Here is a 26073-nt window from a genome sequence, read left to right on the forward strand (position 1 = left end):
GCCCAGATTTAGCTCCTTGTGTGTTGGGATGAAGACTTGTGTCCCCATCTTATGGAGGTGACAGGACTGGGCAGAGATCATAGCATTAGTCTGTCACTCGAATCAGGAGGTCTGACTTTGCCTGTCACATCTTTAATGCAATCACCAGGACAGGTGGCAGCCACATGCAGGTGAGGAGCACAAAGGAACCCGTGTGTGTTCTTGCTGAAATAAATGGGGCCACGGCACCAAGGGCTGACAAACATGCCTTAGTGTTCTGTTTAGCAAAGACGACCTGGGTGAAAGGCCACAGAGGTCCCTCGGGTGGGGACAGTGGGCTGCCCACGGCAGGAGGCTGCCTGAGGGTTTGCTGGATGTTCTGGGGAAGGGATTTCTTCCCCCCAATTGATCTTGAGTGGAATCTCTGTCCCAACTTGGCACAACATGGGATGAGGCCGGAACAGAAACCAGGTCCTGGAATTGAGGTTTGGGGCACCAGGAGCCTGAAGCCTTTTGCGAGCTTCAGGTGCCCTGAGTCCATTGGACAAGGTATTTATTGAGTAAGGCACAGGGGTGTACGTGTACAAAGTGAGATCACCATTTCCCTGACATCACAAGCACCAATACTACAATACAATACTAATCACAAGCACCCATTGTGTTGTATCATCTCTCTCAAGTGATGAATAACTCCTTCATCTTAAGCAGCAGGTGTAAGCAGCAAATGACTTAGAGTTCACATAGATTTTTGTCTATCCCAAAGATCCCAGACTGTCTGATGTGGAATTAGCCTACACCCAAGAAAGAAATCTGAAGTCCTATCAATCCAGAAGGGATTGACCTTTCCAGGAGGCTCTCAGGATTCTAAGAGTTCATGTTCAGAGGAGGCCTTCCATCCTCCCAATCCTTTCAGCTCTCACAGCCCCCCTTTTCCTATGATTTCAGAAAGCATAATTCTCATTTCTGTTTGCACTAGCGTATGCTGCATGCTAGAAGATAAACATTGAAATAGACAGGAGGCTAGCCGGGTAATCCGTAAAATAGAGGATCTTGGGCCCAGAAAAGCCAAAAAAAAAAAAAAAAAACCAAGAAAACTATTCTGGAAGTCCCAAGTTATCAATGAATTTTAACTTTTTCAGCTCCTGTTTGAGCTGCTCTAGCTGGTTCTGAATCCTTTGAGAATTGCCAGTTATCTTTTTTTTTTTTTTTTTTTTTTGGGTCGGTCATGGGGCTTGAACTCTGGGCCTGGGCACTTTCCCTCAGCTCTTCAGTTCAAGGAGAGCCCCCTACCACTTGAGCTACAGTGCCACTTCCGGGTTTCTGGTGGTTTATTGGAGATAGGAGTCTCAAGATCTCTCCTGCTCGGGCTGGCTTTGAACCGAGATCCTCAGATCTCAGCCTCCTGAGTAGCTAGGATTACAGGCGTGAGCCACCAGCGCCTGGCAATTGCCAGTTATCTTAAAGCAGCTCAGTCCTTCAAACAGTTCACATCCTAAGTGGTTTTTCAACAGCAAAGAATCTGTGGCGCTTCTAATGTGTCAAATTATTGTTCTTCCCTTTTTCATTTCTTCATTGAATGATTGATTGATTGATTTGTTGATTGATTTCTTGATTTACTTATCTGTCACATGGTTAAAAATTCAAGGTAGTATTCTTCACTGTTTCTGGACACCTTCTTCAATCTAGGGACAGGCAGAATAAAGCTGCAGCTATATCCCTGTCCACAGTATTTAACAGCATTAAGTTATCACAATTTGGAGTGAGATCTTGTCTTATGCATCTCTTATTCTGATGGGTCAAATTACTAAGACAGACAGGCACCATTCTCCTAACATAACAGTCACGGATAATTTGTCTTTAGAGCGCCATATGCCTTTCCTCCACAAAAGAAAGACCAGCCAATGCCGACTCTTTTTCCTTGAGGCAAACAGGGTCTTGTCACCGATGAACAGTTGCTAAGGTCATTTGCACAGCAGAAGGATGAAATCTCACAATGAACTATAAATTCAAGGACAAAGGTTAATTCATTCTCTCAACTCTCATCTTCTTGACGACTAATTTCATCCTGAGTTATAGTTTTACCCCTTTTAAACTGATAGCATGCCCTACTAAACTTTATATTAGAACATTTTGCACAGAAGAGCCTTCTTTGATACAAAAGGAAGTTTCATTCATGGTCTTTTTTTTGTTTTGTTTTGTCATAGGGCTTGAACTTTGGGCCTGGGCACTATCCCTGAGCTCTTTAGTTCAAAACTAGCGCTCTATGACTTGAGCCACACCACCACTTCCAGTTTTCACCACTTCCTGTCTGGGCTGGCTTTGAACTGTGATCCTCAGACCTCAGCCTCCTGAGTAGCTAGGATGACAGGCATGAACCACTGGCAGCCAGCCTGACCAAATATTTTAACTCCGTCTTTATATCACTGGACAGGTCCCATTTCTGAGTTGTTACATATCACAGTACAATTTAAGTGCAACAGTTTACCCAGCATAGGAACTCCCCCAAACAGGCTTGTACTGAGCAGGAGGCACCTGCAGTCTGAATAAGCCCCATCATCGTTATAAACAACGATGATGCATTCACTTCCGGTCCCTTGTCCTTTTGGCATCTCTCAGCTTCCAGAGAAAGCTCTGCACTGGTCCCCAGGTGGGAAGGGTCGCTGTTTCTCTTTCTCCCCGAGCCTTTAGTTATCCTCATCCTCTTGAAGGTTTTCTCCAAAGATTCTTGGAGGTTAAATGCATTTTCTCTTTATTTCTGGGTTTTCATTTCAGGGTGGGTAGATAGATGTCCGCTGAACCTGTGCACATACAGGAATAAGCACCACCCCATGCTTTCACGGTTTTGGGTCTCTAGTTATTTCCAATGTCATTTTTTCAGCTTATAGGTTGAGGTGAAGAAGCAATTTTTCCAGGTCTTTCCAAAGTTTATCTGCTGCTGAAGTATTGGATGGAAAAAGTAAATTTTCATAACTAAGGGTATAGAATGCCATTGCTATCTGTTCTTTGGGGCTCCATGACCTACACCTATCTACTCACCCTCCTTTTTTTGTCAGTTCTGAGGCCTAAACTCAGGTCATGAGCCCTGACCCTGTGGTCTTCACCTCAAAGCTAGCGCTCTACCACTTGAGCCACAGCGCCACATCCAGCTTTTTCTGAGTAGTTTATGGAACATAAGACTCTCACAGACTTACCTGCTCAAGGCTGGCTTTAAACTGCTATCCTCAGATCTTAGGCTCTTGAGAAGCTAGGATTACAGGTGTGAACCACCAGGGCTTGGCTTGAAGTGAATTTTAAATAGTCCTAATTTTCCCTTTTCCACTTTGAAACCAATATTTTGGATAACTTTTCTTTCCAAGTCCTCATTTTAAGGCTACTCCCTTTGTTGATTTGCATTTAAGTTAACTGTTTTGAAACCTAGAACCACTGGGCAGCACCCATTTCTCTCCTGGCCATCTGGAATTTAAAGCTGACACTTTTTTTTTCTGTAGTCTGAGTTAACTCGTAGAAAACCTTTAAACTCTAATAGCATAGTTTTTCTTTACATGTAGGAATCACTGTACCAAGAACCCAGACTTAATAAACCAAGGATCTCAGAACAAGCTTGTTCTTCCCAATTTGTATCTAATTGCAGAATAGCATTGAAACCAAAACACATTATACAGATTAACCCTTTTTTTTTTAATTCTCCTTTTAAAGGTTTTAATTTTTAATACATCCCAAGGGGCAGTTTTTAGGAATAGTAATCACATTGCCTACATTACTGTTACTTTTTAGTGTCTGTCTGAAAGGGAAAGAGAGAAGCATCTATATGAAATTGGCATAAAGTATGAAATATTTCTATTATAGTGCATTACTTTTAACCTGATTTAAATCACAGCCAATGTAGCTACATATCAACTTTACTAATAAGTTCTTTATCTTATAGATTTAAGACATACTCATACCATCAGAGATCTACATGAACCTTAAGTGGTTAGTCTTACTCATTTCTATATTTTGAAACAGACATTTAAGACAAGTCTTACCTCCTAAATGCTTTTTCAGCTCAAGGAAACTTGTTTTGGTGTTTGGTTTTGTATTGGTTTGTTTTTGTCGGTCATGGGGCCTGAACTCTGGGCCTAAGTGCTGTCCCTGAGCTCTTCAGCTCTACCACTTGAGCCACAGCCCCACTTCTGGCTTTTGCTGCTTATATGGTAGGGAGGAATTGAACCCAGGATCTCATGCATGCAAGGTGAGCACTCTAGCACTGAACCACCTTCCCAGACCTGTTTTTTTTTACACCATCATGACAGATTTTAAGCACTAAAACACAAGATTATTTTGAATGGTTTCTCATACATTTACACTCATACTTATGTATTAGAGTTTTTTTGATTTTTGCCATTTTTTGGTTTTTTTGTTTGTTTGTTTTGAGTCCGGTTTTGGCCCTGAATTCTGGGCCTAGGCCCTGTCCCTCAGCTCTTTAGCTCAAGTTTAGTGATCTACCACTTGAGCCACAGCACCACTTCCGGATTTTTTCTTTTTGCTCATGTGGTGCTGAGGAATCGAACCCAGGGCATCAGGCATGAAAGGCAAGCGCTCTACCACAATGCCACCTTCCCTGCCCCTATGTACAAGAGTTCTAATGCTCAATTAGATTATGAAAATGAAATTTGGCCATGTGTCTGTGGCTCACAGCTGTAATCCTAGCTACTCAGGAGGCTAAGACTGAAGATCCAGGTTCAAATCCAGCCCAGGCAAGAAAGTCCATGAGACTCTTATCTCCAATTAACAACCAAGAAACTGGAAATGGCACAGTGGATAGCCTTGAGCTGAAGAGCTAAGGGACAATGCTCAGGCCCAAAGTTCAAGCCCTATGACTGACAAAAAAAAAAAAAAAAAAAAATATATATATATATATATATATATATATATATATATATATATATATATATATATATATATTGGCAATAGATTCTTTTGGAATTCCAATCACAAAGTACCATTGTTTTGTCGGATATGTTAAAACTGTATGGTCAGTGTTAGACAGACAACACAAAGCCAACTATGAGACAAAATACAAACACAATAAACAATATTTTTCACAGCTATTTGAGAACTAGGTGACAAAGAACAGAAAATGTTTAGACAACTTTGTTAGCAAGGCATATTAGTATACAAATGGATCGTTGAACATGTCCGAGACTTCTAGTCTTCAGGGTCTATAAAGAAAATTGGGCAAAAAGAGAGAACTCTTCCTAAATCAATTTATAGATGTAAGAGAAGTTTATAGAAGGTTCTGGCAACCTCCATCCTATCCCAAGAGGGTTATTTAACTTGTACAAGGCTCTGAATTTGCTAGGAGTTCTTACCTTTTGAACAATTCCTTTTTATGTATCCCATTTTTTTCACATCTAAAAAATTTTAAGACATTTTATGGTAGATCCCATTATGGCTGCAGCAGAGGAGCCAATGTCATTACAGACTTCAATATGATTTGTAACATCACCGTTTGCAGACTCGATGGAGTGTAAACCTTTGGACACTAAATTAGCATCCTTAAATGGTATATATTTGGAGAAGTTAGTCTCTTAACTCAGTTTGCAGTTACACTTTTATGAAGATAATCTTTAACCGGGCTCTGAAATCAACCAAATGTTCCAGGCCTCCTTGCCTGCTATGTACAGAGTTGATAGCTATTTATCCTGGCTGTGTTACCTCTTCCCTGTTCTGATACCTGATCAATCACTTCATTTTTGCCCAGTACCTACCTGTAGGACCACTCTCAGACAACACCCCTGTCTGGTAAACTGGTCCTCCTCAATTACTATGGGAGGGTAGTCATGTTTTTTTTTTTTTTTTTGATCAGTCAAGGGGCTTGAACTGTAGTCAGTGGCACTATCCCTTAGATCTTCAGCTCAAGGCTAGTGAGCTACCACTTGAGCCACAGCGCCACTTCTGGCTTTTTCTGCTTATGTGGTCCTGAGGAATTAAACCCAGGGCCTCATGCATGCAAGGAAAGCACCCTACCACTGAGCCACCTTCCCAGCCCCAAGAATGTCTATGGTGCTTTTTTTGTTTGTGTATTTGTTGTTCTTTTTGTCGATCATGGGGACGTGTTTATTTTTCAAAGCCTGGAGATGAGCTTCCTCACTCACCACATTTCAAATTGTAGCTATTGACTGGGCTTTAGGCAGGCTTTGGTCACGTTTCCCCAGTCAGGAGTAGAAGAGAGATCGCCTCTCAGGGGACCCTATCACATCTGAGAGGGTGCGATGACATCACAGCCTAGGTCTCACGGGGTCACAGCCGAGGCCCTGGGTGGATATGTGGGTGGTCAATTCCCCCATAATGCCCTGCCAGACATTCATGTCCTGTGGGTTCCAGACTGCTGGGTCTGATACCAAAAGTCAGTAAAAAATGTAAGTATGGGAATGTATCAAGCGCTATGTTATTCAAGTGTTTGCTGGTCCTGACACTTGAACTCAGGGCCTGGGCACTGTCCCTCAGTTTTTCACTCAAGGCTCACACTCTACCACCCGAGCCAGAGCTCCACTTCCAGTGCTCTGCCTTGGAACCTCCAGGCCTGCAGCCCCCATTCCCTCCTGCTGTCTACAACATAGGGACCATATAGTAGCTCCGTTATTGAAGACCTGTGGCTAACACGGTAGAGTGCCAGGAAATTAAACCCAAGTATCCACAGAGAAATGGCTGCATCATCCAAACCAGGTTAAGAGATCAAAATGAAATATTGCTCAGCATTGAAAATGCAGACAACTCAGACCCATGAGAAGCACATAACACAAGAGTGGCACTAACAAAATCCTGAGCATTACCTTACTCATGTAACTGTAACCTCTCTGTCCAGTATCTTTACAATAAAATGAGAGCCAAAAAAAAATTAATGCTGGGAAGTTGGCTCAGTGGTAGAGTGCTTGCCTCATAAGCGTGAGGCCCTGGATTCAATTCCTTGCCATCACATAAACAGAAAAAACTGGCAGTGGTGCTATGACTCCAGTGGTAGAGTGGTAGCCTTGAGCAAAAGAAGCTCAGGAATAGCACCTTGACCCAGAGTTCAAGCCCAGGACTGGAAGAGAAAAAAAAAAAAAGGCAGGCACCAGGCACCAGTGGCACATACCTGTAATCCCAGCTAATCCGGAAGTAAGGATCAAAGTTGGAAGCCAGCCCAGGCAGAAAAGGCCAAGAGACTCTTATCTCCAACAAGACAAGAACTGGAGCTGTGGCTAAAATGGTAGAGCACTAATCTTAAACACAAAAACACAGGGACAATGCCCAGGTCCTGAGTTCAATCCCAAAGAAGGCAAAAAAAAAAAATGACTTTATCCTCCAGAGAGAACATACCACTTCCCAGGTACAACCTACACAAGGCACAACCCCAAAGAGTTCTCAGTGCAATGCTACCTAGATTTCACCGCTCCTGAACATCATAGTCATCGGTTCCTGGGTATGGGAAAGTGGCTCAGTGGTAGAGCATTTGCCTCACATTCATGAGGCCCTGGGTTCGCTTCCTTAGCACCACGTAAACAGAAAAGGCAGGAAGTGGTGCTGTGGATCAAGTGGTAGAGCGCTTGCCTTGAGCTAAAGAACTGAGAGACCCAGGGTTAGTTCAAGCCCCATGACCAACTACTAAAGAAAGAAAAGAAGGAAGGAAAGACGGAAGGAAGGAAGGAAGGAAGGAAGGAAGAAAGAAAAGGAGAAAAATCAGTTTCTGTGGTGTGTATACACACACACACACACACACACTCACACCATCCCCATAAAGTTACAGAAGTATTTGTTGTTTGTCAAATCTGCAAAGTCAGGATAAAGAAAAGAAGTCTGAGAAACTGTCCCTGCGTCCAGGGGCCTGAAGAATTGTGGAGACCCATGACCTGGGGGATCAATGCTGCCATACTGGAGTGGAGAGAAATCCTAGGGGAAACAGAGGAAATTGGAAAGACAATGCATTGATGAATCTTGGTAAAGATCTTGGAGTGATATTAGTAGATTGAACTTGGGGTGTTGATCCAGAAGTCCAGCCCTTCCCTCTCTATGATTTTTTTCTAATATCTACAACTCTTCCCAAAATATAGGATTAGTGCATTAAAAAATATTAGTTAATCTTATGCCCTAGCCTATTCCCTCTTGTAATTCTAGTTTTCTGCCATGAACTGAAGATCAGATGAGCACAGTTCACCCTTTACATGATATCACAGTTGCCCAATAAAAATCCGTGGGGAAAATCACAGGGTTTTTTTTTATCATCAATTAATCTTAGTTAATGATTGTCTTCACCATCCAGACTCAGCCACCACTTCCACAGTGGCAGTGCCAGTGGCCTGGGACCAAGAGCCAGGCACCCAGAGCTCTGCCATGGCTCAGGACTACGTGTGGTTCCAGGGCATTCCTTTCCCTGTTTTGGATATCTGCCCTGAACATATAAAAGCAGTCCAGGACGAGCTGGTGCTGAAGGATGAAGACATCATCACGGTGACCTATCCCAAATCAGGTGAGCAGAGGGAGCTGTGGCTGGGGCGGAAAGGCCAGAGCTGTGGCCTCACTCCCAACTGTGTTCCACGTAGGAATGGTGTAGTAGTTCATTATTGAAGACCTGTGGCCCTGTGGTTTTGTGCCAGTCTTGAGCGCAACAGCTCATGGATAGCGCCCAGGCCCTGTTCAAGCTCCAGGGTTGGCAGCACAGTTTTTTAAATAGGTGTTTTTGACGTGCTCCATAGTTCATAAAATGAAAAGGATGATTTTCAGGATAACTGGAGAAAAGGCATGATCTCAAATAGAAGAATCATGATGGGCCATAGGTAGGACCTGGAAAACTTGAAGTAAACACAAGGCACTGGCAGGCCAGGGAGCCTGTGTGAAGGGGCCCGGGGAGTGGGGAGGGAGCACTGAGGGCACACTGCAAGGGAAATGTGCTGAAAACCACAGCCAGTGGGGGCACTGCAGGATTTCAGCAACAGCTGACAGCTGCATTGAACCCAAATATCCACAGAGAAATGGCTGCACAATCCCAAACAAGTTGAGAGATCAAAGTGGAATATTATACACTGTTGAAAATGCAGACAGCTCAGGAAAGGATCCATCACTTCCTTCCCAGGGGACCATGCGGAGGCAGGCAGGCACAGGAGAAAGATGGTTACAAGGTTTATTAAAGGAGCCATATCTCCCTCAGAGAGAGAGCTCATGACCACCTCCATTATCTAGCAGCAGCAGGGGCAGGGGGTTGGAAGTGAGGTAGGTGGGAGCTCAGGTCGGTCTGGGTGGAGAGAGGGAGGGGTCAGCTGTATGGCAAGATCTCCAGAGCAGGGAGCAGCTCAGAAATGGGTGGAGCTGAGGACCAAAGGTGAGCATAATGCTTCCTACTTAGACCCATGCTCTACTATTATCAGGACATTTTGCCAATTGAAACCACATGAGTCCAGGCCATAGTTCAAAACACAAACAAACAAACTGTGTACTATTGCACTCACATACAAGGCCCAGAACTGCCAAAGTCCTGGTGTGATAATAGAATGATGGGGGTCAGGGCAGGTGGCAAGCATATCAATATTCAGTTGTCATGGACAGTGTAGACTTATTAGATGACAAAATACCGGCACTGAGTGAGCTATGATTAAAATACACTAAACACTACTTATCCATATCAGATTGGATACCTGAGAAAGTTTATATCGGTAAGGTCTATGTTACATATGCTTTACCATTATATATCTGTGTGTGTGCATGTATGTATATATGTGTGTGTGTGTGTGTGTGTGTGTGTGTGTGTGTGTGTGTGTGTGTGTATATATATATATATAATATTGTGTATTCAGACAGAAATGAGTGATCTCTGCTTTTCTTTCTGCTCCAGGAACCCATTGTTTGATTGAGGTTCTGTCTCTGATTCACACCAAGGGGGATCCCAACTGGATTCGATCTGTACCGACATATGTTCGTTCCCAATGGATCGAGACTGAAACTGGATATAAATTCAAAGTGGAGAGGAAGGAGGGTCCCCCCCTCCTCTCCTCCCACCTCCCCATCCAACTCTTCCCCAAGTCTTTCTTCACTTCCAAAGGCAAGGTCAGTGCTCAGTGCCCAATAACTGTTCCATCAAGGCCTTTTCCTCTTAAAAATGCACATAGCCAGCAGGTTTGGCATTCTCCCTCTGTAGTTCATGGAGGATCCCAGACTCTCCTTCATGAGGTGAGGGTCCTCAGACTAAACAGAATCCAAGATGTGGACCATGGCTGTGTAATCCCTGACAGGTTAACAGGATGACTAACTGAAAGACTAAACAAACTGTGCTTTAAGTGGATACCCAGGCCTTGTATGGTCATCCTAGCTAAATAGGAGGCTGAGATGAGGATCAAGATCAGAAGTCAGTCCAGGTAGGAAAGGCCAGCTGATTCTTATATCTGATGAGCTATCAAAAATAAAGCCAGATGTGGAGCAGCACCTCAAGTGGTAAAGCACCAACCTAAGAACAAAAACACAGGGACAGCACATAAGCCCTGACTAAAAAAAAAAAAAGAAAAGAAAAAGAAAACTGGGCTTGTGTGGTTTCAATGTCATGTGACCTGGTATCAGTGGCCTGACTCTGAAGGCTGTGCAGTGAATAAACACCTGTTGCTCATAGCCAGATCAGACCAGGAGCCTTTGTCCCGCTTCCCCAACCCAGTCCACACCACACACGATGCACACTCTTCCCTGGCACAATGCTACCTAGATTTGCTCCTGAACACCATGGAAATGGGCACCTGTGCTGTGACATCTCTGTTTTAATCATTTCAGCTCCCTCCTGCAATGGATTTCTGTTGTTTTGTTTTTGTGCCACTCCTGGGACTTGAACTCACAGCTGTCCCTGAGCTTTTGTACTCAAAGCTGTTATTCTGAGAGGAAGAGGGAAGATGGCGGAGGAGAAGCTGGAATCTGAACAAGCTCTCACATAGAAAGCAGTTTTAGAGTTCCAGTGAACAGCCCTAAGCCAGAGAACCACACCAAGTGTGCCATCACAGGACAGAGGTTTAGGCAAGAGAGGGGAAATGAAGGCAAAAAGACACATCTGAGCGCTTGCCAGCAGCCGCCGCGGTGGCGGCAGCGGTCGCAGCAGCAACTGCAGGGCACCATAACTGAGCCACAGAGTCCGGGACAAAGGAGCCAGACGCGGCTGGCGAGCGGATTCTATTCAACACCAGCAAGAACGGACAAGGAGCAAACATCTTCATCCTGCAGTTTGGGGACCAGAGACGACCCAGGAACCAAGACTCGGCGTGAGTAGAAGCCCGACTTCCTCACTCCTTCTCAGGGAGCAGAGGAGGGAAGGCCACCCCTCCCCCCCCAGCACCGGTGATCTCCATCTTGGATACCGACAAAGCTCGGCGAAGCTGTGAGCTCCAGCTCAGGCCTTGGAATAAAATGGGTCATTTAGCAGTTCACAAGAACTTAACGGCGGAGTGACCTGCCAGACTCAGCTCCATCCAGGGAAAAGTCACCCAGCTCGGGCGCCAGCCATAGAAGTGGCTTTCTGCACTGGGTAACCAGAGCCAGAGATTGCCCCTTCCTCTAGTAGCCTCCACAATCAATTGAAAAACAGAAACCCTGAGAATGGCTCCAGGCTGGGCTCTGTGAGGTTTTCACAAAATAGCCCCAGGGAAAAGCTACTGTTTGTTGAAAGGCCTCAAGTCTACCCAGAACCTAGCCTCATCACTGCATTCCCCTCTTGTGATTCTCAAACCAGATCACCCTCCCATTAAACTAACCTGGGAAGGAGATCTCAAAATCTTGGGTAAAGCAGAGCATTTTTCTGCCTGTTCAAACAATCTGACTTAAGAAACCAATCAAGCCACAGGACCTCAAGCAGACCAGAGACTCCAACAAGAGGCTGGCTACAGACACAAGGGAGATACAGGATTTTTCCCACCCCTCCCAAAAAAATCGAAGAACTTTTTTTTTTCCTTCTTTTTTTTTTTTTTGGTACCTTATATATATAAAAAAAATTTTTTCCTTTTCTAAAACTTTTATTAATCTTTAATTTTTGCCTCTTTTGAAAAAATAATTGTTTTCCAGTAACTTTTTTTTTCTCCTCTTATAATTTTTATTTTAGGAATACGTGAATGTGCGTTTTCCTTTCTTTTCTTGTCTTCTTTCTCTTTTTCTTTCTTTCTTAATTATCTTTTTGTTTTTTGTCTAGCTCTACTGAACTTCTGATCTTTTCTTCTCCCTTTCCTAACCTTTCCACCTTTTCCTCTCTTTTGTTCTTCTTTATGTGACTTAACTCTTGTCCTGCACATCCTCAGATAAACCCGTAGTTAACTAGTAGACCCTATCCCCCATTGTGTACACACTTAATCCACAAATTTATTACTCAATTCAAAACCTTTGAGACTTAAATTCCTTAATAGCAGTACTACCTCTTTATACCTATATAATATTTTAAGCAGTTTTTAAGTTTTTCACATCTCCTCTATGTCCCTCACCTTCTCTCAATATATTCACATTCCTCTCTAAATAGATGGTCTTTTAATCTCTATAATAACATTAATTTTTATGTTTCTATTTTTTTTCTGGTCTCTTTTCACTCCCCTTTCCCTTTCTTCTTTTTCTCTCTCTCCCTACTTGCATCCTACCCAACCTATTTCCTGCATTGTGATTAGGACATAGTTAACTCTCCCTGTGCCTCCCCACACCAGTCTATCCCTATTTTTTACCCACATCTCTCCCTAACCCTAATAATTTCTGGTTTTCCAAATTCTTCTCTGCGGTTCGAAGTCCTTTAACATATAGTTGTTTGATGTCGAATAGATGTATCTGTTGAACTAGATTGTATCTGTAGACTATTGACTATACAAATGCAAACTTTGGTTGATGGTTGCCTTAACATAGTGTTCTAGCACAAAACTGGTGCTATCTTCATCTCAAATGGGCAGAGTAAGCCGGAAAAACACAAGAAAAATGGCAAATTCGGGTATCTCAATTCCCAATCTTGATAATCAGGGGTTAGAACAGATAATGAATAATCCAGAGGAGAGTTCCCAAATAGCTCTACAAACACTGCTGGCAAACATGATAAATGAGAAGTTTGACAACTTACAAAGGACTCTGTATAAGCGTGAAAGGGAGAGAGAGGAGGCATCCCAGAAGTTTATACAGGAATATCATAAGCGTGAGGAAGCTACTCAAAAACGGATACAGGATTTGCATGAACAACTTGAGATTACTCAAAGAGAAAGGGAGGAATAGCGTGAGCAGGCTGAGAACACTCAAAGAGAACTGCAGGAATCCCACGAACGGGAGGAAAGAGAACTGCAGGAACCCACGAACGGGAGGAAGCTAATCAAAGAGTAATTCAGGAATTGAGAGACCAGGTAGAGAACACACAAAGATCACTAAAGGCATTCATGGAATCCATTAACAAAGAGCTGAAGAAAGTAAGGGAGAACACAAAGGGAATGCTGAATGGAACCCAGCAGAAGGAATGGGAGTCCAAAGAAACCATAACCAATCAACTATGTGATTTCAGAACAAATACTGAACACCAAATTAAGGAATTAAAGAAATTCATACAAGACCTAAAACAGAGCTTCAACAAAGAACTTGAAGCCATCAAAGCTGACCAATTAGAAGGAAAAGAGATAAAAAACAAAGTAGAGAGTCTTGACAGCAGGTTACACCATGCAGAAGATCGAATCTCAGGGATTGAAGACAGCCTAGATATTATAGAGAAAGAACATACAACCATCCAAGACAAGTCCAAGAAATATGATAGATCTATCCAACACGTGGAAGACACCATCAGAAGGACTAATCTAAGGATAATGGGTGTAGAGGAGCACCTAGAAACAGAAGTTAATGGTCTAGGAAATTTGTTTAACAGGATCCTAGCAGAGAACTTCCCAAACATGCAAATAGATAGGCCTATTCAGATACAAGAAGCCTTTAGAACCCCAAATAGACCAGACCAGAATAGGACATCCCACCGTCACATTATAATCCACACAGGATCAACTCAGACCAAGGAAAAGATCCTTAAAGCTGTCAAGGAGAAAAGGTTAATCACCTATAAAGGGAAACCAATTAGAATCACCTCAGATTTCTCAGCATAGACAATCAAAGCAAGAAGAGCCTGGAATGATGTATGCCATGCCCTAAAAACAAACAACTATCAACCAAGAATACTGTACCCAGCTAAACTCTCCTTCATAACTGAAGGCCAAATAAAAACCTTCCATAGCAAAGAAAAATTGAAACAATACATCTCCACCAAACCAGCCCTACAAAAGATTCTTAAAGATGTCCTACACATAGAAAACCAACAAGACCGCAATAAAGGCCAAGAAACTGCACCCAAACTGAGAATCCAAGAACCATAGGAAGAACCCAGTTTTCACAGCCCCCAAGAAGGTGGATAACATGGCAGGAACTCCCAAATACCTCTCAGTCCTATCTCTTAACGTTAACGGACTGAACTCTCCAATTAAGCAACATAGACTGTCTAGTTGGATTAAAAAACAAGACCCTTCTATCTGCTGCCTGCAGGAGTCACATCTTGCCCGTAAAAACAAACACATTTTCAATGTTAAAGGCTGGAACAAAATCTACCAAGCAAACGGCCCCCATAAACAGGCGGGAGTTGCAATCCTAATATCAGATAAAATAGACTTCAAATTAAAATTCGTGAGAAGAGATAAAGAAGGTCGCTACATACTAATTAAAGGATCTCTCCTTCAGGAGGATATTACAATTCTAAATATCTATTCGCCAAACAATGGAGCACCCAAATTTATCAAAGAAACACTACTTTCCCTCAAATCCCATATAGATCCAAAGGCTTTAATTGTTGGGGATTTTAACACACCACTCTCCCCACTAGATAGATCAACTCGGCAAACACTCAACAGAGAAACCGCAGATCTAAACAGCTGCATAGATCAACTAGACTTAACAGACATCTACCGAACATTTCACCCAGCAGCATCAGAATACACGTTTTTCTCAGCAGCACATGGAACATTTTCTAAAATAGACCACATTTTAGGCCACAAAGCAAACTTGTCTAAATTCAGAAACATTGAAGTTATACCTTGCATTCTCTCTGACCACAAGGGAATAAAATTAGAACTCAACACCAAAAGCCACCAAAGAAAGTCCGATATCACATGGAGACTGAACAACACACTACTGAATCATGAGTGGGTCATGGAAGAGATTAGAAAGGAAATTCAAATGTTCATGCTATTCAACGAAAATGAACACACAAATTACCAGCTCCTCTGGGACACAGCAAAGGCAGTACTCAGAGGCAAGTTTATAGCTCTGAGCTCCTACATCAACAAATTGGAGAGATCTGAAACCAACAATTTAATGACACATCTAAACCTCCTTGAAAAAGAGCAGCAAGATAAACCCCAATCCAGTAGACGGAAAGAAATAATCAAAATTAAATCAGAATTAAATGAATTAGAATCCAAAAAAACTATAGAAAGAATCAACAAAACAAAGAGTTGGTTCTTCGAAAAACTTAACAAAATTGACAGACCCTTAGCAAATCTTATCAGAAAAAGAAGAGAACACACCCAAATTAATAAACTCAGAGATGAGAATGGAAACATCACCACGGAAACAACCAAGATTCAGAACATTATAAGGGAATACTCCTCAAAACTTTATGCTAATAAGTTTGAGAACTTGACAGAAATGGACCTCTTCCTAGCAAATATTGACATGCCAAAACTAAACCAAGATGAGTTAAACTATCTTAACAGGCCCATATCAAGCATTGAAATAGAAACAGCAATAAGAGACCTCCCAGCTAAGAAAAGTCCAGGACCAGATGGCTTTATAGCGGAATTTTACAAGGCCTTCAAAGCACAGCTCATACCAATTCTCCTCCAACTCTTCAATGAAATTGAAAGAGAAAGTTCACTACCGAACACATTCTATGAAGCCATCATAACCCTCATCCCAAAACCAGGCAGGGACTCATCAAAGAAAGAGAACTATAGACCCATTTCGTTGATGAAAGTTGATGCAAAACTTCTCAACAAAATTTTGGCCAATCGACTTCAACAATTCATCCAAAAAAATCATACACCACGATCAAACAGGATTCATTTCAGGGATGCAAAGCTGGTTCAATATACGCAAATCAATTAATATTATTCATCACATCAACAGGAGCAAGAATAAGAACCACATGGTTATCTCAATAGACACAGAAAAAGCATTCGACAAGATCCAACACCCCTTTATGATGAAGGTTTTGGAAAAATTAGGAATCCATGGAACATTCCTCAATACAATAAAGGCTGTATATGACAAACCTACAGCCAGCATCATACTCAATGGTGAAAAACTAAAGCCATTTCCTCTTAACTCAGGAACAAGACAAGGATGCCCACTCTCTCCACTTCTCTTCAATCTAGTATTAGAATGCCTAGCTACAGCAATAAGACAAGATGCAGACATAAAGGGGATCCAAATAGGGAAAGAAGAAATAAAACTCTCCCTCTTTGCAGATGACATGATCTTGTATTTAAAGAATCCCATAGACTCCACTCCCAAATTACTCAAGCTGATTCAAAACTTTGGCAAAGTAGCAGGGTATAAAATTAACCCCCAAAAATCAATGGCTTTTCTGTATGCCAACAATGAGAAAAGTGTGGCTGAAATTAGGAAAGCAACTCCATTTATAATAGCCCCACAAAAAATAAAATACCTAGGAATTAACTTAACTAAAGAAGTGAAGGACCTCTATGATGAAAACTTTAAAATCTTGAAAAAGGAAATCAACACAGAACTTAAAAAATGGCAAAACCTCCCATGCTCCTGGATTGGAAAGATTAACATCGTGAAAATGGCAATACTTCCCAAGGCTATCTACAAATTCAACGCAATACCTATCAAAATTCCACCCTCATTCTTCAAGGAAATAGAAGAGGCAATCCAAAAATTCATATGGAACAATAAAAGACCCCGAATAGCCTCAACGGAAAGAACACTGCTGGAGGAATATCAATACCAGATTTCAAACTCTACTATAAAGCCATAGTAATCAAAACAGCTTGGTATTGGCATAAGAACAGACCTCAGGACCAATGGAATAGAATTGAAAACCCAGAAATGAACCTACAGACCTATAGCCATCTAATCTTCGATAAGGGAGCTAAAACAATAGAATGGAACAAAGACAACCTCTTCAGTAAATGGTGCTGGCAAAATTGGTTAACTACATGTCGAAAACTAAAACTAGATCCTTATATATCACCCTGCACCAGAATCAACTCTAAATGGATCAAAGACCTTGAACTCAAAGCAGACACTCTGAAAACATTACAGGATGGAATAGGAGAAACCCTAGGTCTCCTTGGCTCAGGCCGAAATTTTCTGAATAGAGACCCGGAAACACAACAAATCGAAGAAAGGTTGGACAAATGGGATTGCATAAAGTTGCAGAGCTTCTGCAGGGCAAAAGACATAGCTAGCAAGATCAATAGAAAGCCCACGGATTGGGAGAAGATCTTTACTAGCCATACAACGGACAAGGGTCTCATATCTAAAATATACTTGGAACTCAAAAAATTAACCCCCCCCCCAACAACAAATCCTCAAAGAAACAACTGCCCAATAAATAAGTGGGCGAAAGACTTAAAGAGAAACTTCTCTGAAGAAGAAAGAAGGATGGCCAATAGACACATGAAGAAATGTTCAACATCCCTAGCCGTAAAAGAAATGCAAATCAAAACAACATTGAGATATCACCTCACTCCAGTTAGAACGGCAAAAATCAAGAACTCTAACAGCAACAGATGCTGGAGGGGATGTGGACAGAAAGGAACCTTACTTCTTTGTTGGTGGGAATGTAAACTTGTTCAACCACTTTGGAAAGCAGTATGGAGGTTCCTCAAAAGACTTCACATAGAACTCCCCTATGACCCAGCAATCCCACTTTTGGGCATTTACCCAAATGTTTACAAACAAGACCACACTAAAGCTACCAGCACAACTATGTTTATTGCAGCATTATTTACCATAGCTACGATATGGAACCAACCCAGATGCCCCTCAGTAGATGAATGGATCAAGAAAATGTGGTATATATACACAATGGAATTCTATGCCTCCATCAGAAAGAATGACATTTCCCCATTTGTTAGGAAATGGAAAGGCTTGGAAAAAATTATATTAAGTGAAGTAAGCCAGGCCCAAAGAAACATAGGTCCCATGGTTTCCCTTATTTGCAATATCTAGTATATGTCTGAGTCAAGCAGAAAAGGTCAGATAATGTGATGTTAGGAAAACGAACCCTTAAATATGTATTTTAATGTTTTTTTTCTTTCATGCACGTGTTTCTAACGCATTTATAAGATTATTTCTTTGTTGCTTTGTATGTCCCTCCCCCACAGTGCAACCCCGGCTTTCACTATATTTGATGTCAGTATAACTAGTGGAGGAGATGGGGACAAACAAGTCGTTTAAGGATTCAGGTGGACCTGTTGCAACAATGAGAAGTACAAAATGTCATGTCAAAAACGAGCTTTACAATGTCGGTGTGGGGGGGGTATGATTGGGTGGGGGGGAGGCGGGAGGCTGGGAAGGGAGGTGAAGGATAAACAAAGGAGGAGGCTGCAATGCTTGGTAAGAAATGTACGCATTATTCTGCCCATGTAATTGTAACTCCTCTGTACTGTATGTTCTCAAATAAAATAAAATTAAATTAAAAAAAAATAAAAACCAAAAAAAAAAAAAAAAAGCTATTATTCTACCAGTTTGTGCCATAGCTCCCCTTGAAGTTTTCAAGTAGTTAATTGAAGATGGGTGTCTCATGAGCTGTTCTACCTGGGCTAATTCAAACTATGATCCAAAGATCTGAGCTGCCTGAGTAGCTGTGGTTACAGGTGAGAGCCACCCATGTCCAGATGTTTCAATGATGTTTACAGAACAATCATAAAACTACAGCCAGCAAAGACTAAAGAGCGTCTGATCTCCAGTGCTTTCTAGATAAATATCCCAGATATGTTTAGGAAATCCATTGTCCCACCATTGTTTTATTCCTGGCAAAGTGATTGGATTGTAGGAACTCTGAAAAGTATTTCACAAACTAATGCACAACCAAAAGATCAACAGATATTTCAATGTTGGAGCAAAAAATGGCTAGAATTTCTCTGAACACCAAGAGTGCAAGAAATGATGGGAATATTGTTTAATTCTCTCCTTTCTCCCTTGAAGGTGATCTATGTCATCAGGAATCCTAATGATGTCCTTGCATCTGGTTATTATTTCTGGCATTTTACAAATCTGGCTAAGAAACCAGAGTCACTGGAACAATTTTTTGAATGGTTCTTGCAAGGACATGGTGAGTAGACTGTGAAGGGAATGGAGAAGGATTTAAACTCTTTAAGTGTCCCCTCCCTCCAAGGTCTCCTTTAAATCTCACCATCTGTGGGTCCAATGCTTCCTCCTCACAGAACTCACATTGGCTAAAGGCAGCACCAGACTTCTCCCATGATGGAAGGTCCCAAGGGGTTTTGAGCCCCTGGAGCTTCCGTAGCCATGGAGGACCCGCCCCCTCCTGTGTGCTCTACTCCCAGATGTTGGCTCACAGCTTCTCACTGGCTTCCCACACAGCCCAACTCTACCTTCCCTACGTATTTTTACGTTTTAAATTTGTTTTGCTGTCCGTGTCAGAGTTTCTCACTTGAAGTTGGGGTCGCTCTGTTTCTAGTTATGCAAAAGTTCTGGGTCATTCCTCATGCTTGTAATTTTGTCACTTGTCCATGGTTCTGTCAGGGGTCCATGGCCTGAGTTGGGTATGAAGGGTGGGGGAACCCCACATCTGTGCTCTATGTACCTCATCATCTGGTGTCTCAGGCCCTCTGGGTTTAGCTTCACAACCAGTAGAAGTGCTTGGTGAGCTGTTTCTCCCCTGATCCAACATCTCTTACCACTTGGATCTATAGTCAGAGCTGGTGGATCATGCCTATAATCTCAGCTACTCAGGAGCTGAGATCTGAGGGTCAGAGTTGGAAGCCAACCCAGGCAGAAAGTCCTTGAGGCTCTCATACCCACTCAATCATCATGATGCAGCGAGTGAAGGTGTGGCTCAATTGGTAGAGAGGAGTGTAGAAACCGAGGGACAGTGTTCTGGCCCTGATTTCAAGGAAAGATGTTTCAAGTAGAATAAAGCACACCAAGGCCTCTGCAGACTGACCTGCTGGGAGCCATGGGCAGGGATGGGAGGTGCCTCTTTTGCTTCTGTTACAGCTCAGACCTTGCACTCAGACTTGTGCTCAGTTGTGCAAGTGATGGACTTGGGCGGAGCTGGCACGGAAGGCCCTCAGCCTGAGTTCTGTGAGGGCCTGCAGAGCTCTTTGTCCCGGTCAGAAGTTTTGGTGTGGCCTATGGTGACCTGCTTCAGATGGGGCAAAGGTTGTGCTACAGGAAAAAATTGCTTAGATATCCATATGCTGGCTCCACAGTGCTTCTGTTTGCTTTCTTTCTCTCTCCCTCTGTCCCTTCCTCTCTCTCTCCTTCCCCTTTCTTTCTCTCCCTCCCCTCCATATATCTCTCAGTTATGGGGCTGAACTCTGGGCCTGGGTGATATTCCTCAGCTCTTTTTTTGGGTGAGGGTTGGTTGCGGGGCCTCAATTCTGGGCCTGGGCACTGTCCCTCAGATCTTCAGCTCAAGGCTAGTGTTCTACCATTTGAGCCACAACACCACTTCTGGTTTTTTGGTAGTTCATTGGCAATAAGAGTCTCATGGACTTTCTTGCCCAGGCTGGTTTGAACAGTGATCCTCAAATCTCAGTGTCCCAAGTAGCTAGGATGACAGGCATGAGCCACCAGTACTCAGGTAGTGCTCTCTCTTTGAGGCTATAGGGAGACAGGACTTATTTCTCAGTTACACCCTGTTGAAGGTGACAGGGACCAGAGCGATCGGTGCTGAGACCCCCATGCAGATCAGGAATGGTGGAGACTTTTCACGCTGACCCATTGTTCCCCCTGCACTGCCTTACGGGTCATGGTTTGATCAAGTCCAAGGCTGGATGTCCATGAGGGAAAAGGAGAACTTGCTGATCCTCAGTTATGAGCAGATGAAAAAAGTAACGATTGATTTTACATGCACCCCACCACAGCCCTCTTCACCCCTTCTACCACTTCCCCTGTTTCTGCAATATCTTCTTCCCCAGTATCCTCCCCCTAGTCTACATCCCACCTTCTATGTCAACTTTCTACATCCTGTTGTGTGTTATTCCTTCCTGCATTCCTCTCATCCTCCTTTTCTTTCTTTTTTATTTTTGTTTCAAGATGGAGTCTTGAACTCAGGTTTGCTTTTTGGCTGGTGCTCTACCCATTGAGTCACGCCCCCAACTCCACAGGGCACCCATCCTCTCTCCTGCCAGTGCCTTCTGCTGTTTCTTCTCCTGCTCCCTCCTCCTCACTCCTGCTCTGTTGTCCCCTCACATACCCGAGCTGTGTTTTTCTCTCCTTAAGACACAAGGAGCGTGGTAGAGAGGATCTGTGGGTTCTTGGGCAAGGCGCTGGAACAGGGAGAGCTGGACTTGGTCCTGGAGAACATTTCCTTCCAGGCAATGAAGGAGAACAAGATGTCCAACCTCTCTGATGTCCCAGAGGAACTTGTTCCTGCTGGTTTCAAAATCACCAGGAAAGGTAAGGAAATGTCCCAGGGAAGGAGGTGCTAGAAGCCAGGGAAAGAAATCTGGTCTCCAACCAACACTTCTGGCCAGAGATCAGCCAGGAACAAGCTGTCTGTTCCTTTCCAGCTTGGTTGAAAACAAAGTAAACTGGAAGTGGAGCTGGGGTTCCAATGGTAGAGTGCCAAGCCTTCAGCAAAAGAAGCTCAAGATCAGTGCCCAGGCCCAGAGTTTAAATCCTACAACAGACAAACAAATAATGTGATAGTAAGTGGATCTGAAAAGAAAACAAAGTGTAAGTACCAGCTGGGTGTCGATAGCTCAGGCCTGTAATCCTAGCTGCCCAGGAACCTGAGATCTGAACATCACAGTTCAAATCCAGACGGCATAGCATAGTCCAGGATATTCCTTCTCTCCAGTTAACTACCAAAAAAACAGAAAATAGAGTTGTGGCTCAAGTCGTAGAGCACGAGGTTTGAGCAGAAAATAACTCCCAAGTAGTACCTAGGCCCTGAGTTCAAACTCTTGTATAGACACACACTTGCACACATGCACACATGTACACACACTGAACTCTATTATATAAAAACTCTATTCAACTTCCTATTAAATAAAAATGCTGTTGTGTGACTATGAGACCACATGCTGAGCTTCCTGACTGCCACACATCTGGGGAGGATGTGCCCCTCTGGTGGCAGGGGCAGAACTTGAGAGGAGAGCACTGGACATGGAGCGTGGTGGCTGTGGAGTCCATCTCCCAGGGAGATCTGTGGCCTCACCCTCAGGGCAGGCAGAGGGCAGAAGGGACACCAGGGGACGGTGCTTTCCTGCCCTTACCAAGTCTGATGTCATTGTTTTTCCATGGCCTAGGTATCACGGGGGACTGGAAGAACCACTACACCCCAGCCCAGACCCAAGCCTTCGAGGAAACATTCCGGGAGAAGATGGCGGCACTACCTCTGGAGCTGTGCTCATGGGACTAAGCCCAGATTTAGCTCCTTATCTGTTGGGATGAAGACTTGTATCCCCATCTTATGGAGGTGACAGGACTGGGCCGAGATCATAGCATTAGTCTGTCACTCGAATCAGGAGGTCTGACTTTGCCTGTCACATCTTTGGTGCAATCACCAGGACGGGTGGCAGCCACATGCAGGTGAGGAGCACAAAGGGACCCGTGTGTGTTCTTGCTGAAATAAATGGGGCCACGGCACCGAGGGCTGACAAACATGCCTTAGTGTTCTGTTTAGCAAAGACGACCTGGGTGAAAGGCTGTGGAGGTCCCTCAGGTGTGGACAGTGGGCTGCCCACGGCAGGAGGCTGCCTGAGGGTTTGCTGGATGTCCTGGGGAAGGGATTTCTTAAGCTGCATTGATCTTGCGTGGAAGCTCTGTCCCAACTTGGGACAACCTGGGATGAGGCTGGAACAGACACCAGCTCCTGGAACTGAGGTTTGGGGCACCAGGAGCCTGAAGTCATTTGCCAGCTTCAATGCCCTGAGTCCATTTGACAAGATATTTATTTATTTTTTTATTTTTTTGGGTCTGGTCGTGGGGCCTAAACTCTGGGCCTGGGCGCTGTCCCTCAGCTCTTCAGCTCAAGGCTAAGGCTCTACCACTTGAGCCACAGCGCCACTTCCGGCTTGTTTCTTATGTGGTGCTGAGGAATCGAACCCAGGGCCTCGAGAATGCAAGGCAAGTGCTCTACCACTGAGCCACCTTCCCAGCCCCTGACAAGGTATTTATTGAGTAGGGCACAGGGGCATATGTGTACAAAGTGAGATCACCATTTCCCTGACATCACAAGCACCAATACTACAATACAATACTAATCACAAGCACCCATCCTGAGGTGTCATCTCCCTCAAGTGATAAATAACTCTCTCATCTTAAGCAGCAGGTTTAAGCAGCAAATGACTTAGAGTTCACATAGATTTTTGTCTATCCCAAAGATCCCAGAAGGTCTGATGTGGAATTAGCCTACACCCAAGAAAGAAATCTGAAGTCCTATCAATCCGGAAGGGAGTGACCTTTCCAGGAAGCTCTCTGGATTCTAAGAGTTCATGTTCAGAGGAGGCCTTCCATCCTCCCAATCCTTTCAGCTCTCACAGGCCCCCTTTTCCTATGATTTCAGAAAGCATAATTCTCATTTTTGTTGAGCTAGCATATGCTGCATGCTATAAGATAAATATTGAAATAAACAGGAGGCTAGCCAGATAATCCATAAAATAGAGGATCTTGGACCCAGAAAAAGCAAAAAAAAAAAAGGAAAACTATTCTGCAAGTCCGTAGTTATCACTGAATTTTAACTTTTTCACCTCCTGTTTGAGCTGCTCTAGCTGGTTCTGAATCCTTTGAGAATTGCCAGTTATCTTAAAGCAGCTCAGTCCTTCAAATAGTTCACATCCTAAATGGTTTTTCAACAGCAACGAATCTGTGGCGCTTCCAATGAGTCAAATTATTGTTCTTCCCTTCTCCATTTCTTCATTTCTTGATTGATTGATTGATTTGTTGATTGATTTCTTGATTTATTTATCTGTTACATGGTTGAAAATACAAGGTAGTCTGCTTCACTCTTTCTGGACACCTTCTTCAAGTCTAGGGACAGGCAGAATAAAGCTGATGCTACAGCCCTATGAATTTAGCAGCATTAAGTTATCACAATTTTGAGTGAGATCTTGTCTTATGCATCTCTTATTCTGATGGGTAAATTTACTGAGACAGAGAGGCACCATTCTCCTAACATAACAGTCACAGATAATTTTTCTTTAGAGCGCCACCTGCCTTTCATCCACAAAAGAAAGAACAGCCAATGCCGACTATTTTTCCTTGAGGCAAACAGAGTCCTGTCAGTGATGAGCAGTTGCTAAGGTCATTTGCACAGCTGAAATATGAACACTCACAATGAACTATAAATTCAAGGTCCAAAGTTAATTCATTCTCTAAAATCTCATCTTCTGGACGACCAATTTCATCCTGAGTTATAGTTTTACCTCTTTTATACTGACAGCATGCCCTACTAAACTTTGTGTTAGAACATTTTGCACAGAAGAGCCTTCTTTGATACAAAAGGAAGTTTCATTCATGGTCTTTTTTTTTTTTTTTTTTTGGTTTGTCATAGGGCTTGAACTTTGGGCCTGGGCACTATCCCTGAGTTCTTTAGCTCAAAGGTAGAGCTCTATGACTTGAGCCACAGCACCACTTCAAGTTTTCACCACTTCCTGCCTGGGCTGGTTTTGAACTGCGATCCTCAGATCTCAGCCTCCTGAGTAGCTAGGATGACAGGCATGAACCACTGGCAGCCAGCCTGACCAAATATTTTAACTCCGTCTTTATATCACTGGACAGGTCCCATTTCTGAGTTGTTACATATCACAGTACAATTTAAGTGCAACAGTTTACCCAGCATAGGAACTCCCCAAACAGAGGCTTATACTGAGCAGGAGGCACCAGCAGTCTGAATAAGCACCATCATCATTATAAACAACGATGATGCATTCACTTCCGGTCCCTTGTCCTTTTGGCATCTCTCAGCTTCTAGAGAAAGCTCTGCACTGGTCCCCAGGTGGGAAGGGTCGCTGTTTCTCTTTCTCCCCGAGCCTTTAGTTATCCTCATCCTCTTGAAGGTTTTCTCCAGAGGTTCCTGTAGATTAGATGCATTTTCTCTTTATTTCTGGGTTTTCATTTCAGGATAGGTAGAGAGATGTCCGCTGAACCTGTGCACCCACAGGAATAAACACCACACCATACTTTGACAGTTCCGGGTCTCTAGATATTACCAATGTCATCCTTTCAGCGTATGGGTTGAGGTGAAGAGGCAATTTTTTCAGGTCTTTCCAAAGTTTATCTGCTGCTGAAGTATTAGATGGAGAAAGTAAATTTTCAAAATTAAGGGTATAGAATGTCATTGCTATCTGTTCTTTGGGGCTCTAATGACCTACCCATCTCCTCCCCCACCCCTTTCTTTATTTGGTCAGTCCTGGGGCCTAAACTCAGGGCCTGGGTACTGACCCTGTGCTCTTCAGCTCAAAGCTAGCACTCTACCACTTGAGCCATAGCCCCACATCCAGCTTTTTCTGAGTAGTTTTATGGAACATAAGACTCCCACAGACTTTCTGCCCAAGGATGGCTTTCAACTGCGATCCTCAGATCTCAGCCTTTTGAGTAGCTAGTATTACAGGTGTGAACCAAGAGCACCCGACTTGAAGTGAATGTTAAGTAGTCCTAATTTTCCCTTTTCCACTTTGAAATAAATAATTTGGATAACTTTTCTTTCCAATTCCTCATTTTAAAGGCCACTCCCATTGCTAATTTGCATTTAAGTTCACACTTTTGAAACCTAGAAACACTGGGCAGCACCCATTTCTCTCCTGGCCATCTGGAATTTAAAACTGACACTTTTTTTTTCTGTAGTCTGACTTAACTCTTAGAACACCTTTAACCTCAAATAGCATAGTTTTTGTTTACATG

General features: G+C 43.2%; 1 protein-coding gene across 1 annotated transcript; it reads left to right on the top strand.

The window, feature by feature from the left end:
• Positions 1 to 8331: 8331 nt before the first annotated feature.
• On the top strand, positions 8332 to 22591 carry LOC122125781 (sulfotransferase 2A1-like). Its single transcript, XM_042700388.1, has 4 exons — positions 8332 to 8467; positions 9827 to 10038; positions 19183 to 19309; positions 22479 to 22591. The coding sequence occupies exons 1-4, from the start codon at positions 8332 to 8334 to the stop codon at positions 22589 to 22591; spliced, it is 588 nt and encodes a 195-aa protein (XP_042556322.1).
• Positions 22592 to 26073: the final 3482 nt, after the last annotated feature.

This window comes from Dipodomys spectabilis, unplaced genomic scaffold (genome assembly GCF_019054845.1).
Source record: "Dipodomys spectabilis isolate Male_0828 unplaced genomic scaffold, ASM1905484v1 ptg000266l, whole genome shotgun sequence".
NCBI lineage: Eukaryota > Metazoa > Chordata > Mammalia > Rodentia > Heteromyidae > Dipodomys > Dipodomys spectabilis.

Coding starts and splice junctions, on each gene's coding strand:
- LOC122125781 (XM_042700388.1), top strand. CDS start 8,332: ATGGCTCAGGACTACGTGTGGTTCCAGGGCATTCCTTTCCCTGTTTTG. Junction 8,468..9,826: donor GGTGACCTATCCCAAATCAG/GTGAGCAGAGGG, acceptor TTTCTGCTCCAG/GAACCCATTGTTTGATTGAG. Junction 19,310..22,478: donor ATGGTTCTTGCAAGGACATG/GTGAGTAGACTG, acceptor TCCATGGCCTAG/GTATCACGGGGGACTGGAAG.